Source organism: Emys orbicularis, chromosome 5 (assembly GCF_028017835.1).
Source record: "Emys orbicularis isolate rEmyOrb1 chromosome 5, rEmyOrb1.hap1, whole genome shotgun sequence".
NCBI lineage: Eukaryota > Metazoa > Chordata > Testudines > Emydidae > Emys > Emys orbicularis.
In genome coordinates, this window is record NC_088687.1 from 36328620 (window position 1) to 36342342 (window position 13723).

Consider the following 13723-nt stretch of genomic DNA (forward strand, 5'->3'; position numbering starts at 1 on the left):
CTCTGGCAGATCAAAGCAAGTTCGATATAACGCAGTTTCACCTATAACGCGGTAAGATTTTTTTGGCTCCCGAGGACAGCATTCTATTGGGGTAGAGGTGTATTTATGTTGCCGAATTGAGTATCCTGTCAATCAGTCCTGTGGATTTCAAATAGGACAAAGGACACTTGACTGGCTCATCTGATCAGGGCTGGCTCTAACTTTTTTGCCACCCCACGCAAAGAAAAAGAGCGCCGCCCCGCCGTAACACCCCCCCCTCCAGTGCCGCGCCGCCGAACCCCTCCCCCAAGCGCCACACCACGCCGCCGAAACAAAAACAACCCCCCCCCCCGAGCGCCACCCGGCTGAAACAAAAACAACAACAAAAACCTCAAGCGCTGCCCCGCCAAAACAAAAAAACAAAAAAAAAACCCGAGCACCCACCACCACCCCAAGATTGACCGCCCCTTACAAGGTGCCGCCCCAAGTACGTGCTTGGTCAGCTGGTGCCTGGAGCTGGCCCTGCATCTGATCCTACCACCCACATGACCAGAGCTCTTTTTAATTCCAAAGTTGGGTTTTGTTTTGTTTTTCCCTAGGGTAAGAAATCCCAGAATCTCCAAAGAATAAATATTAACTACTCCTCCAGATGATGTCTTATCTATTAATGTGTGAGCAAACACTGGGTCTAATTCTGCTCTCTCAACAATGTAAATCAAAAGTCATATCTCCACTGAAGCAAATAGTTACTTCTGATTTACACCAGTGTCAGTGAGAGCAGAACTCTTCCCCCCCCCCCCCGAAACATACTGCTTTTCATTTTAACCTATTTTAACATATATCCTTTTTCCTTTTTACTTGGAATCTTTCCAAATGCAGGGTCCACTCCTGAAGTCTCTATTCCCTAGTCAGCTAAAACTATCAATGAGATGCATTCTCATTGAAATTTTGCCTAAGGACTTCAGGATTGGACCCCCTATGAGGAAAATTTCTCAGATCGTAAAATCCAGTACAGTTGGCAGTCTGTGCTCCAGAGAGACCTAAGGTTGAAATAACAGGTGGTAATGTAGCTAGCTGGAGTTGAGTTACATTGGCAGAGTTACAGTCTGAAATATGCCTTGCCCTAGCCAACTGTAAGTCTTTCACTTCAGTAAACATCAAGGGCCTGATTCTAATCATGAGCAGCTGCAATGAATTCTGCGGTGTTGCATTAGGTGTAAAATCAGTGTAAGTGTTGCAGGGTGGGCTCTTCACCCTGGATTTCCCTTTGCAAGCAGTCCTCACACACACTTATGTAAATTCACCATAGTGTACTTCATTTATGTCTTATGCAGCTTCGTGTCCCATCACCTTAAGGCTTTTTCCAAGCTTCAACATACCCTGATGGCACAGGGTGGGGGAATAAGAGGTCTCACCTCTCTGAGATCCTGAGCTTCTTTGCCCTTTTTCCAGCCTCCCTCTCTCCCATTTAACAGTCCCAGCAGCCGATGACCTGAATCCCTTTAACTGATTAATCATCCAGTCCTAATAAATTATCTCCCAATTTGGCCCATGTGAGCCAGTCGTAGGCTACTCCCATTCTGTCATTTACCTTCCCTCCCCCCCCTTTAAAAAATGTGTTTCCTCCCTGGGCCCTTTCTTTCCTCTAGGGGCTGCTGTCCCCTCCCATGTGCAAGATTTCTTTAAACTGGCTCTCTAAAATCTTTATAGGCGCCCTCTCCGTTTTCCATCTGTAAAAGGTACATTCTGAAGGGAGTTAAATTTAGTACAAACTTTTGTCCCTAAAGTAAATAGATGTGACTCTGAGCAGATCTATTGAGTAAGAAGGTGCCATTTTCACCATTACTTTTCAAAGCTAGAATAATACTTTGGCCCCGTTTCAGCAAAACACTGAAGGATGCACTTTTTACATATGCTTAGATGCTTTACCAAATAGGAAAGGACTTCACCATATAGCTTGCTTAAGTGCTTCACTGAATTGGGGCCTTTAAAATATTCGTTTTTTAAGTTATCATAGGACTTAAAGATGGAAATATTTATTTGGTTATGTAGTCCAGCACCCTAATAGTGCGTGATGGCTTCCCAGCATATTTTCCAAAATCTTGTCGAGTCTAGTTTTAAATGGTATAAGTCACCAAGGCTTCTTTTTCTTTCCTTAAATCTGTGTTCTATAATCTAATGGATTTAACTGCTTCAAAGTGAGCATAGGATAATTTAGGCTAGGGAAGAGTAACAATTTTAACAATATTAACAATAGTAACAATATTACTCCCAGTCCCCACCCTTTGGGCCTGAAAATTAGTCCTCTCTTTTACTTGTCAGTTACACCTTCAAATTCAGTACGCATCAAAATTCAGGCTTTGCCTTTGTATTGAACAGTCTAATGTGTTTGGTCCTCCTTTTCCACTGTATTTTGACCAGCATTCAGGTTCTGTTATTGCAGAAAGCATGGGTGAACAACAGGCTAAAATATCCCCAATGCAGAAGCTGTTGAAGTGTGGGAGAAAGTGTCAAAAGCCCTAAGCAAAAATCACTAATGTGGCTCCTTTTGGTTTGATAGAGGTTCCTGACTCAAGGGTATCAGTGCAGCACACCCATCTGGAACTAAAACATACCGACAGGTAGGGCTCCTGGTATGTGAGGAAATGCTGATGAGGAAAAGCATGCCTGTCTGTGCAGCTTAGTTCCAGGTGGTGGTCAGTATTGATACCCTGGAGTAGTCCAGCCTTGGAAACCTCTTTAATATTTTGAAGCAATAGGGAAGAAAGAAAGTGGGGGAAGTCTGGTGAGTGGTATATTCCATAAGCAAAACATACATTAATACATAGAGATGGCCTTGAGCTGGAAAAGGCCCAAAGATATAGGGCCTCAAAATTTGTGGGTATTTGAATTGAAATGGGTGCTGACATTTTAATTCAGGACCATTTCAATTGATATGATTTTCCCTGTCCACCCAACACTCCCTCAGCCTGTCTGCATCTTAATGGGTGGTGCTTATTATGTGATCTTACTTACTTACCTGCCACTTGGAGTAAGAAATTAAAATGTTCAATTTAACCAACTAATTCCCATTTATAGACTACTACCAAAGAAGCAAATTTTCCCTGATTATATTTGCAGTCCTTACCCAACCTTTACTCTCTTTAAATCAATGGGAGCTTTGATTAAGGACTGTGGGATTTAGCCCCGTAATCAAAGTAGGGTAATTTCAATTTTCATTCACTGTTAAGGTTTTGATTGGAAACAACATGAAGGGTGGCCTTTCTTGCATGCCCACTCTAGGGGGAGAAGAAACACAGCAAGCTTTCTTCCATCCATCTCCCCGCCCTCCAACTGCATCTGCAAATTAATAAGACAGTATATAGCTGTCTCTGGAGGGCAAGGGTAGTGTTGGATTTTTAAAAAATCAACAAATTTTTTTCCATCCCAAAATGCAATTTCATCAAAGCCAGAATGTTTTGCAGAAATGTAACAGTTTTGACAAAAAATATTGTTGGGAAGGTTTTTCAAGTCCAGGATGGAATTTCTGATGAAAGCGATACTGCAGAATAGCAAGACTGGTAGGTCGCTTACCTGGGATGGGGGAGGGAGACCCAGTTTAAAATCACTATTCTGCCTGATTAACAGCAGGAATTTGAACCTAGGTTTCCTGCATCCCAAATGTTCAATTGGCTATTCTGGGGTGAGTCACTCTTGTTTTGATGCAGAATGGAAACAAATTTTGAAACCTCATAATTTTTCATGAAAGGTGATCGTGGCTTCATTACCTGCATTCCACCATCTTTATTTGCACACTGGAGGGATGTGGGGGGGAGTTTCCTGTGTCCTCGTTTCCCTCTGTGACAAGTACACAAGACAGACCAGAATTTTCCCCATAAAATGGAGACTAGTCTATTAGAATATTGGCCACTACCTTTCTTTTTCAATTACTCTTCATTCCCTCCCACCACCCCATCTTCAGTGTGTCTCAGAGTACAAATGACAATAATTCAAGATTGCCTAATAAAATTTTAAATTTCACCTTAAAAAAACCACTAGGCTGGATCTATAATAAAAATTAGGACTTTCTGCAAAAGAACATATATATTGCTTTTTAACTGGGGAAATCACTTTCCCCACGCCAACCCCTGGTAAAAGCTCCAGAAGATGATCCCATCCACACAGCAGAGATTTGACAGCTCTCCCCATCTCTGCTACTATTTCTGTTGCTGCTGTCACCTTTCATTATAAATTTGGAAAAAGCCCTCACAAAGTCTGTGTGCTTTGTGAAAGAATGAAATAGCCTCTTTTCTCAGTCTACCATATTTCTTCCTCTCCACAGGCACTCTTTCCCTCTCCCTCTGTTTATTGATATATTAGGCCAAACATATTAGGCCACTCTCCTTTGTCTTTTATTAATATTTGAGGACAACCCCAGTAGCTTTTACTAAATCAAAACTACTGCATCTGCCCTGCAGTCCACAGCCCCAAACAAGAGCTGTGTGTAAGATCCAGAACTTGTTTCTCTCACTAGCAAAAGTTGGTCCAATAAAATATATTACCTCACCCGCTTTGTCTCTCTGGTATTTTTGTTTGTAGTGAACTACAGATGCAAAAGACCAGACACAATCAAGTGTGTATATAAATATTCGAATTCTATAATTAATATAATTTAGACCTCTGACTACCAGGGGCACAATCAAGTAGACATTTACTGTGAGGTTTTCAAAGCTGCCTTGATTATTTGAACAATGATTTACCATTAATTTGAATGGGGATTGGGCATCCCAATCCCTGAGGATTTTGATGTTGCACTATGCCCTAGTGGATAGAGCACTGGACTGGAACTTGGGAGACCTGGTTCTGCCATTGGCCTGCTGGGTAACCTTGGAAAAGTCACTTCCTTGCTCTGTGCCTCAGATTCCCCATCTGTTAAATGGGGATAATGATGCTGACTTCCTTTATAATGTGCTTTTGAGTTGTGCTGATAAGAGCTGGGTTTTATTCACATCTGCAATCAGCTGCATGTGCTGTTGACTATAGGTGCAAAATTAGAGGCCTGAGTGAATCCTCTTATAAAATTTGGTCCTCTGTGTGTGTATGTGTAAGGTATAAGCTCCACAGAAATCACTTCGTTTTCCACTTAAAATCTCTTACGGGAAATAGAAAGATTTTGACTGGAAACGCACACTATTTCTTTTGGCCTGAAAGATGCTTAACCAAAGTAGCCTCAATTTTTGAAGTGTGTCTATGAATTACTAAGTTGGTTGACTATACATCATTTTTTACACACAGATAATTTTGGTTTTGATGTTCTCTGCACTTCACAATCATTTTTGGCTTATTTGATGTGGTTCTAATATCAAAACTAGTTAGCTAGTAGCCTGCGGGGAGGGAAATTAAGAGCACTATGTGGAAAAACTGAAATGTATGTGGATTGTATATAAGATAAGTGGTAATTCACCCTGAGATCAAGAGAGGATATATGTAACATTTCAGTTCATTAAAAGAAAATGAAGGGCTATTGGACACAAGTAGTAGGCAAAACCTGATGCTCAGACAGCAGATTTACAGAACAGCTCCAGTTTTCCCCCCTTGCTTTCCTGCTGATTATTCCTTTGACAAATATGTGTTGAGAACAGTGGTTAACATACTGTCATTTATCCTACCAAAATATCAGCAGGGAAAACTGAATCACTGCCAGGGAGTTCTGTGACGGCAGCATCAGACTCCACTAGGATGACGGCTGGTAAGGCATCCCTTTAAAATCTTATTTATAATCAACTGTTGACAACAGACCCATTAAACAATGATGTGACTGTGTTTTACAGCAGCAACCTGCTTTCTCTGCTGTGATGCTTTGCTGTGAATTCAGCATCCTCCTGTTAAGCATGCAGAAATCTTTTCTGCAGCTGGCGAAATAGGCACATGATGAAATACTGCAGTGATGTGTCAGTGGGAAGGGCAGATCTGGATCACTGAGTGCCCAAGAGGAACCAGCAGGGGATTCTATTACAGAACACTGGCATTGTAATAAGCAGAGAACTCAGATTTACACTGTCTCCTTCTACTTCCTACATCAAATTAAGTCTCTTGTAGATCTGAGTTATGGGTTTTATCAAAACCCAAATCTCTAGCAGGCTCAGTGCAGCTCTTCCATTTATAAGCACTGGCTATATCTGAATGAGTCAGCCTCTTTAGAGAATTGGCACAAGAACTGCTCTATCTACTTAGGAGATCCAAATACTGTGTATTAGACACAAGGCTTAGATACTACTGAAGGCCCCAAATCAGTTGTTGAGATTTAACTGTAAAGGATAGAATTACAGATAGAATTAAGAGAATCTCCTCATTAGGTTGCCTCTTTAGGCTCACATGGAGTCCAGTGCAGAGGGCCTGTGCACAACTTTGTGCCCACTTCAGCCCTCAATATAGGGCTTAAGGGCCTGATCCAAAGCCCATTGAAGTTAATGGGATTCTTTCTAAATAACTGCAATGGGCTTTACATCAGGTTTTAAGTAAGGCATAAGTAGTACTGTTACCCCTTCTGACTAGGGATGTAAATATTGTTTAAATAGCTAACTATTTAAACGATAAAAATTATATCATTTAACTGGATAACCGATTAAAGGGAGAGGGTCTGGAGCTGCTCCAGCCGGCACGCCGGGGTTTAACATTTAGGGTGGGTTAATGGTAAGACTAACACTTACCGGATAACAGTTTAACCATTTGATATTTTACATCCCTACTTCTGACCTGAGCAGCTAGCCAAAAACTCAGGGTCTAATAGGTCTTTCCAGTTCAGAGGAAAAATTGGTGACACTGAGGCCTGATCTACATTAGGAACTTACATCGGCATAGCTACGTCTTTCAGGGGTGTGAAAAATCCATGTCCCTGAAGGATGTAGCTAGACTGACCTAACCCCCGGTGGAGACAGTGCTAGGTCGACAGAGGAATTCTTCCATTGTCCTACCTACCACCTCTCGGGGAGGTGGATTACCGACGCCAATGCGAATACCCCTCCCATCGGCATAAGTACTGTCCATGCTGAAGCGCTACAGTGGCGCAGCTGCAGTGTTTTGAATGTAAACATACCCAACACACGCACACACTTACCCAGACAATGCTCAGCAAAACACCTCTGCCCAAAACTCCTGGGCAGGATGAGAACCACTTTTGTCTTGGGTGGAGGGAGCTTGTGATTAACTTATCCTGACAGTATTGGTAATTGAAGGGTGTGTTCATGCCCAATCTCAAGGAGCTTTTAACTCTGTTTCACCCAGCTCATAACAGTACCTTGGCCATCCCTCTGTACAGGAGGGAATTTCACCCACGCTGAATAAATTGTATCAAAAAAGATAAATGAAGATTATGTTCTCTCACTGATCCTCCACTGTGGAATATACATGTTCCCCAGAACAATCTGTTCTCACAGCAACTAAATATGAGTAGAGTACTTAGACCTGAGTTGCTGCCAGTAGAGAGGTGACTCTTGGAACATGTGATCCCTGTGGGATTACAGCCATATGTGGGCCCTGGAGCCATCCTTAGCTAAATGGGCAAGTGGACTGCATGTCGCTGTAACCCCAAAACAACTGGCTGGTGTGGAGGTTTCATCTTTGAATCATTAGGTACTGGCCATGGCTGAAGGTAGATGACAGACTAGATGGACAGTGGTTTGTTATGGTCTGGTGAGTCCAATGTTTCTGTCTGGTTTACATCTGCTGTCTGTTGAGGAATCACAAACTACCTATTTGGGTTTCTTTTAACGCCTACTGGTCCAAATTTTGCTATCTTTTACACCCTGTACAAGTCCACTAAAGATGATGGTTTTGCTTGCATGTAAATTAAGAGGAAAATTTGGCCCACAAACTTTAACACCAAAGATTAATGAAGAAAAAAATCATACAAGAGTACAAGATCAATCCAGACTGCTGTCTGTAGCAGCTGTCAGCACAGTTCAAAATCAGCTCTCTAAGGCCTGGTCTACACTACGAGTTTAGGTCGAATTTAGCAGCGTTAAATCGAATTAAGCCTGGACATGTCCACAAGACGAAGCCTTTTTTTTCAACTTAAAGGGCCCTTTAAACCAGTTTCTTTACTCCACCTCCGACGAGGGGATGAGCGCTGAAATCGGCCTTTCCGGGTCGGATTTAGGGTAGTGTGGATGGAATTCGACCGTATTGGCCTCCGGGAGCTATCCCAGAGTGCTTCATTGTGACAGCTCTGGACAGCACTCTCAACTCAGATGCACTGACCAGGTAGACAGGAAAAGGCCCGCGAACTTTTGAATTTCATTTCCTGTTTGCCCAGCGTGGAGAGCACAGGTGACCACACAGAGCTCATCAGCACAGGTAACCATGATGGAGTCCCAGGATCGCAAAAGAGCTCCAGCATGGACCGAACAGGAGGTACGGGATCTGCTCACCATATGGGGAGACGAATCAGTGCTAGCTGAACTCCATAGCAGTAAACGAAATGGCAAAATATTAGAAAAAGTCTCAAAGGCCATGAAGGACAGAGGCCATAACAGGGACGCACAGCAGTGCTGCGTGAAAATTAAGGAGCTAAGGCAAGCCTACCACAAAGCCAGAGAGGCAAACGGAAGGTCCGGGGCAGAGCCGCAGACATGCCGCTTCTACGTGGAGCTGCATGCCATGCTAGGGGGTGCAGCCACCACTACCCCAACTGTGTGCTTTGACTCCATCAATGGAGAATCACGCAACAGGGAAGCGGGTTCGGGGTACGAGGAAGATGATGATGAAGACAATGAAGATAGCTCACAGCAAGGAAGCGAAGAAACCGGTTTCCCCAACAGCCAGGATATGTTTATCACCCTGGACCTGGAACAGTAACCCCCGAACTCACCCGAGGCGTGCTCCCAGACCCTGAGGGCGCACAAGGGACCTCTGGTGAGTGTACCTTTGTAAATATTACACATGATTTAAAAGCAAGCGTGTTTAATGATTAATGATTAATTTGCCCTGGCAATCGCGGCCAGTACAGCTACTGGAAAAGTCTGTTAACGTGTATGGGGATGGAGCGGAAATCCTCCTGGGACATCTCCAGAAAGCTCTCCTTGATGTACTCCCAAAGCCTTTGCAAAAGGTTTCTGGGGAGGGCTGCCTTATCCCGTCCGCCATGGTAGGACACTTTACCACGCCAGGCCAGTAGCACGTAGTCTGGAATCATTGCATAACAAAGCATGGCAGCGTATAGTCCCGGTGTTTGCTGGCATGCAGACAACATCCATTCCTTATATCTCTTTGTTATCCTCAGGAGAGTGATATCATTCACGGTCACCTGGTTGAAATGGGGTGATTTTATTAAGGGGACATTCAGAGGTGCCCGTTCCTGCTCGGCTGAACAGAAATATTCCCCGATGTTAGCCACGCGGTGGGGGGGAGGGGTGAAGTGATCATCCCAGAGAATTGGGTGTAGGGGGGGGGGATTAGTTGGGTTTGTGCTGCATGTTAACCCGGAAACCGCAGCCCCTCCTTTTACATTGCAAACCCATTTTAAATGGCCAACCCAACGGGTGCTTGGTATGGGAAATGAGGGCGCTGCTGTTTGAAACCATTCCCACATGTTATGAAGGTTAAAAAAGCCAAAAGACTGTGGCTTACCATGGCTGCCTGCAAGCCGAAATCTGTTGCCTGGCTCTGCGTGAGTGATCTCTCACACCAAACCGGCAGGCCCTCAATATAAGAGGAAAAATGCGACCTTGTAACGAAAGCACATGTGCTGTGTAATGTGAACAGCAAAATTTAACGTGAAAGAGTGTACCCATTGTTCTCTAAAATGTGTCTTTTTTAACCACCTCTCCCTTCTCCTCCACCAGCTGCAAATGTTTCTCCCTTGCAGAGGCTAGTGAAGATTAGAAGGAGAAAACGGCAGACTCGGGATGATATGTTCTTGGAGCTCCAGATGTCCTCCCACGCTGACAGAGCACAGCAGAATGCACGGAGGCAGTCAATGTCAGAGTGCAGAAAAGCACAATATGAATGAGAGGAGAGGTGGTGGGCTGAATCGCGGGCTTAAGAGAGCAAGTAGTGGGCTGAAGAGGATAGGTGGCGTCAGATTGCTGACAGAAGGCAAGAGTCGATGCTCCAGCTGCTGGAGCATCAAACTGATATGCTCCAGCGTATGGTTGAGCTGCAGGAAAGGCAGCAGGAGCAGAGACCGCCGCTACAGCCCCTGTGTAACCAACAGCCCTCCTCCCCAAGTTCCATAGCCTCCTCACCCAGACACCCAAGAACGCGGTCGGGTGGCCTCCGGCCACCCAGCCACTCCACCCCAGATGATTGCCCAAGCATCAGAAGGCTGGCCTTCAATAAGAGTTAAAGTTTTAAAGTTTTAAAGTTTTAAACTGCAGTGTGTCCTTGTCCTTCACTCTTCCCCCACCCCTCCCGGGCTACCTTGGCAGTTATCCCCCTAGTTGTGTGATGAATTAATAAAGAATGCATGAATGTGAAGTAACAATGACTTTATTGCCTCTGCAAGCGGTGCTCGAAGGGGGGAGGGGAGGGTGGTTAGCTTACAGGGAAGTAGAGTGAACCGGGGGGGCGGTTCATCAAGGAGAAACAAACAGAAGTTTCACACCGTAGCCTGGCCAGTCACAAAACTCGTTTTCAAAGCTTCTCTGATGTGCACCGCTGCTGTACTCTTCTAACCGCCCTGGTGTCTGGCTGCGCGTAATCAGTGGCCAGGCGATTTGCCTCAACCTCCCACCCCGCCATAAATGTCTCCCCCTTACTCTCACAGATATTGTGGAGCGCACAGCAAGCAGCAATAACAATGGGGATATTGGTTTCGCTGAGGTCTATCCGAGTCAGTAAACTGCGCCAGCGCGCTTTTAAACATCCAAATGCACATTCTACCACCATTCTGCACTTGCTCAGCCTGTAGTTGAACAGGTCCTGACTCCTGTCCAGGCTGCCTGTGTACGGCTTCATGAGCCATGGCATTAAGAGGTAGGCTGGGTCCCCAAGGATAACTATAGGCATTTCAACATCCCCAACGGTTATTTTCTGGTCCGGGAAGAAAGTCCCTTCCTCCAGCTTTTGAAACAGACCAGAGTTCATGAAGACGCGAGCATCATGTACCTTTCCTGGCCATCCCACGTTGATGTTAGTGAAACGTCCCTTGTGATCCACCAGGGCTTGCAGCAGCATTGAAAAGTACCTTTTTTCGGTTTATGTACTCGGTGGCTTGGTGCTCCGGTGACAAGATAGGGATATGGGTTCCGTCTATCGCCCCACCACAGTTAGGAAATCCCATTGCAGCAAAGCCATCCACTATGACCTGCACGTTTCCAGAGTCACTACCCTTGATATCAGCAGGTCTTTGATTGCGTTGGCTACTTGGATCACAGCAGCCCCCACAGTAGATTTGCCCACTCCAAATTGATTCCTGACTGACCGGTAGCTGTCTGGCATTGCAAGCTTCCACAGGGCTATCGCCACTCACTTCTCAACTGTGAGGGCTGCTCTCATCCTGGTATTCTGGTGCTTCAGGGCAGGGGAAAACAAGACACAAAGTTCCATGAAAGTGCCCTTACGCATGCGAAAGTTTTGCAGCCACTGGGAATCATCCCACACCTGCAACACGATGCAGTCCCACCAGTCTGTGCTTGTTTCCCGGGCCCATGAACCTGCCCCAGTAACACCATGATCTGCACATTGCTGGGGCCCGTACTTTGTGAGAGGTCTAATTCCATGTCAATTTCTTCATCACTCTTGTCGCCGTGCTGCAATCGCCTCCTTGCCTGGTTTTGCTTTGGCATGTTCTGGCTCTGCATATACTCCAGGACAATGCGCGTGGTGTTCATAGTGCTCATAATTGCCGCGGTGATCTGAGCGGGCTCCATGATCCCAGTGCTATGGCGTCTGGGCTGAAAAAAGGCGCGAAACTATTGTCTGACGGAGGGAGGGAGGGAGGGGCGAGTGACGACATGGCTTACAGGGAATTAAAATCAACAAAGGTGGCTGTGCATCAGGGAGAAACACAAACAACTGTCACACAGAATGGCCCCCCCAAAGATTGAATTCAAAACCCTGGGTTTAGCAGGCCGTTGATTTCACGGAGGGAGGGGGAAGCAAATGAAGACAGAACAAATCTGGTCCATCTATCTTTTACATCTTAGGCTGGCAGCAGACGGTGCAGCATGACTGATAGCCATCGGCATCTTCTGGGTGCTTGGCAGAAAATGGTGCATTACGACTGCTAGCCATCATCGTCAAGACTGTGCAATAGGACTGCCAGCAGGACTGAGTCTCCAGGAGACAAAACATGTCTGCCCAGGTGCCTCTGACCGAACTCACTGAGGAGTACGACGATGATGGATACCAATCGTAATACACCGTCTACTGCCAAAAGGCAAGGAGCTGCTGCTGTATAGCAATGCAGTTCCACGTCTGCCGGCACCCAGATGACATATGGTGACGGTGAGCTGAGCTGAGCGGGCTCCATGCTTGCCGTGGTATGTCGTCTGCACAGGTAACCCAGGAAAAAAGGCACAAAACGATTGTCTGCCGTTGCTCTCACGGGGGGGGGGGGGCTGACGACATGTACCCAGAATCCCCCGCAACACTGTTTTTGCCTCATCAGGCATTGGGATCTCAACCCAGAATTCCAATGGGCGGCGGAGACTGCGGGAACTGTGGGATAGCTACCCACAGTGCAACGCTCCAAAAGTAGACGCTAGCCTCGGTACTGTGGACGCGGTCCGCCAACTTAATGCACTTAGAGCATTTTATGTGGACACACCCACAATCGACTGTATAAAAACGATTTCTATAAAACCGGCTTCTATAAATTCAACCTAATTTCGTAGTGTAGACATACCCTTAGAGGCGAGCAGACACTATTACCTAGCCTTATACACTTCCAGCAGAAAATGGTTCTAACTCAGACTAGATTCTCCAAGAAATATAACAGCTGATGTGAGCTCCAGCTTAACACAGATGCATATGTTTCAGATCTCAGCAACCCTTCAGCATCTGTTCAAAGCAGATGGATCACCACATACATGGATGCTAGGAACTGATCTGCTAAAAGTTGTTTAACTGTAGCTTTGGAGATGAGTGCTGCTAGCTTTCCATAGTACCTACTGCAGAGTAAGATGTAAGAGCCACCACTTGCTCTCTTTCCTTGGAAATGGGAAAGTCCTATCCTTTGAGTGGCTGATAAAACTTTATTAAAAATGATGGCAAACTGATAATGAAAACTGGAAAGTGACACTGGATTTTCAAATTGCAACAAAATATGGATGAAATCTTGAACTTTGGCTAGAGATGGAGGAGTGGTAGTATTTGCCAGGAAGAGTAGCTAACACCTTTGAGATCTCCCATAAATGGCTTATTCTCTGGTTGGAACCCTATAAAGTATATCTGTTGAGAGAGATGCATCAGCTGAGCATGAAACTAAGTTATGAGCCCATTGTAGCTCTTTGATGTGATTAGATTAAACACGATGAACTTCATTCACCACTGCATTATTCCTGTCTTATTCCAGTGTGACTCTGCTATACACGGGTATAAAACTGGAGTAAACACACAGTACTTCATCTTGTCCAATGTTTCTATACAATGAAATATTTTCTTGGTCACTAAAAGAAAATGTATAATCATCAACCTTTTAGCAAGGATGTTTTTGGTCATTTTTAAAGGACCTTATCCAAGGTCCATTGAAATCCCTGGGAGTCTTCATTAATTTCAGTGGGTTTCAGTTTACTCCCCATGTAAGTATTCTCACACTTCTTAT

The 13723-nt window shown here is 45.0% G+C and overlaps 1 protein-coding gene across 1 annotated transcript in view; it reads left to right on the forward strand.

Annotated features, from left to right (window-relative positions):
* EMCN (endomucin) overlaps positions 1–13723 on the forward strand; it is a 150596-nt gene that overhangs the window by 102326 nt on the left and 34547 nt on the right. Inside the window, 1 exon segment of the mRNA XM_065405167.1 lies at positions 5639–5707. Coding sequence (XP_065261239.1) covers positions 5639–5707 — 69 coding nt within the window.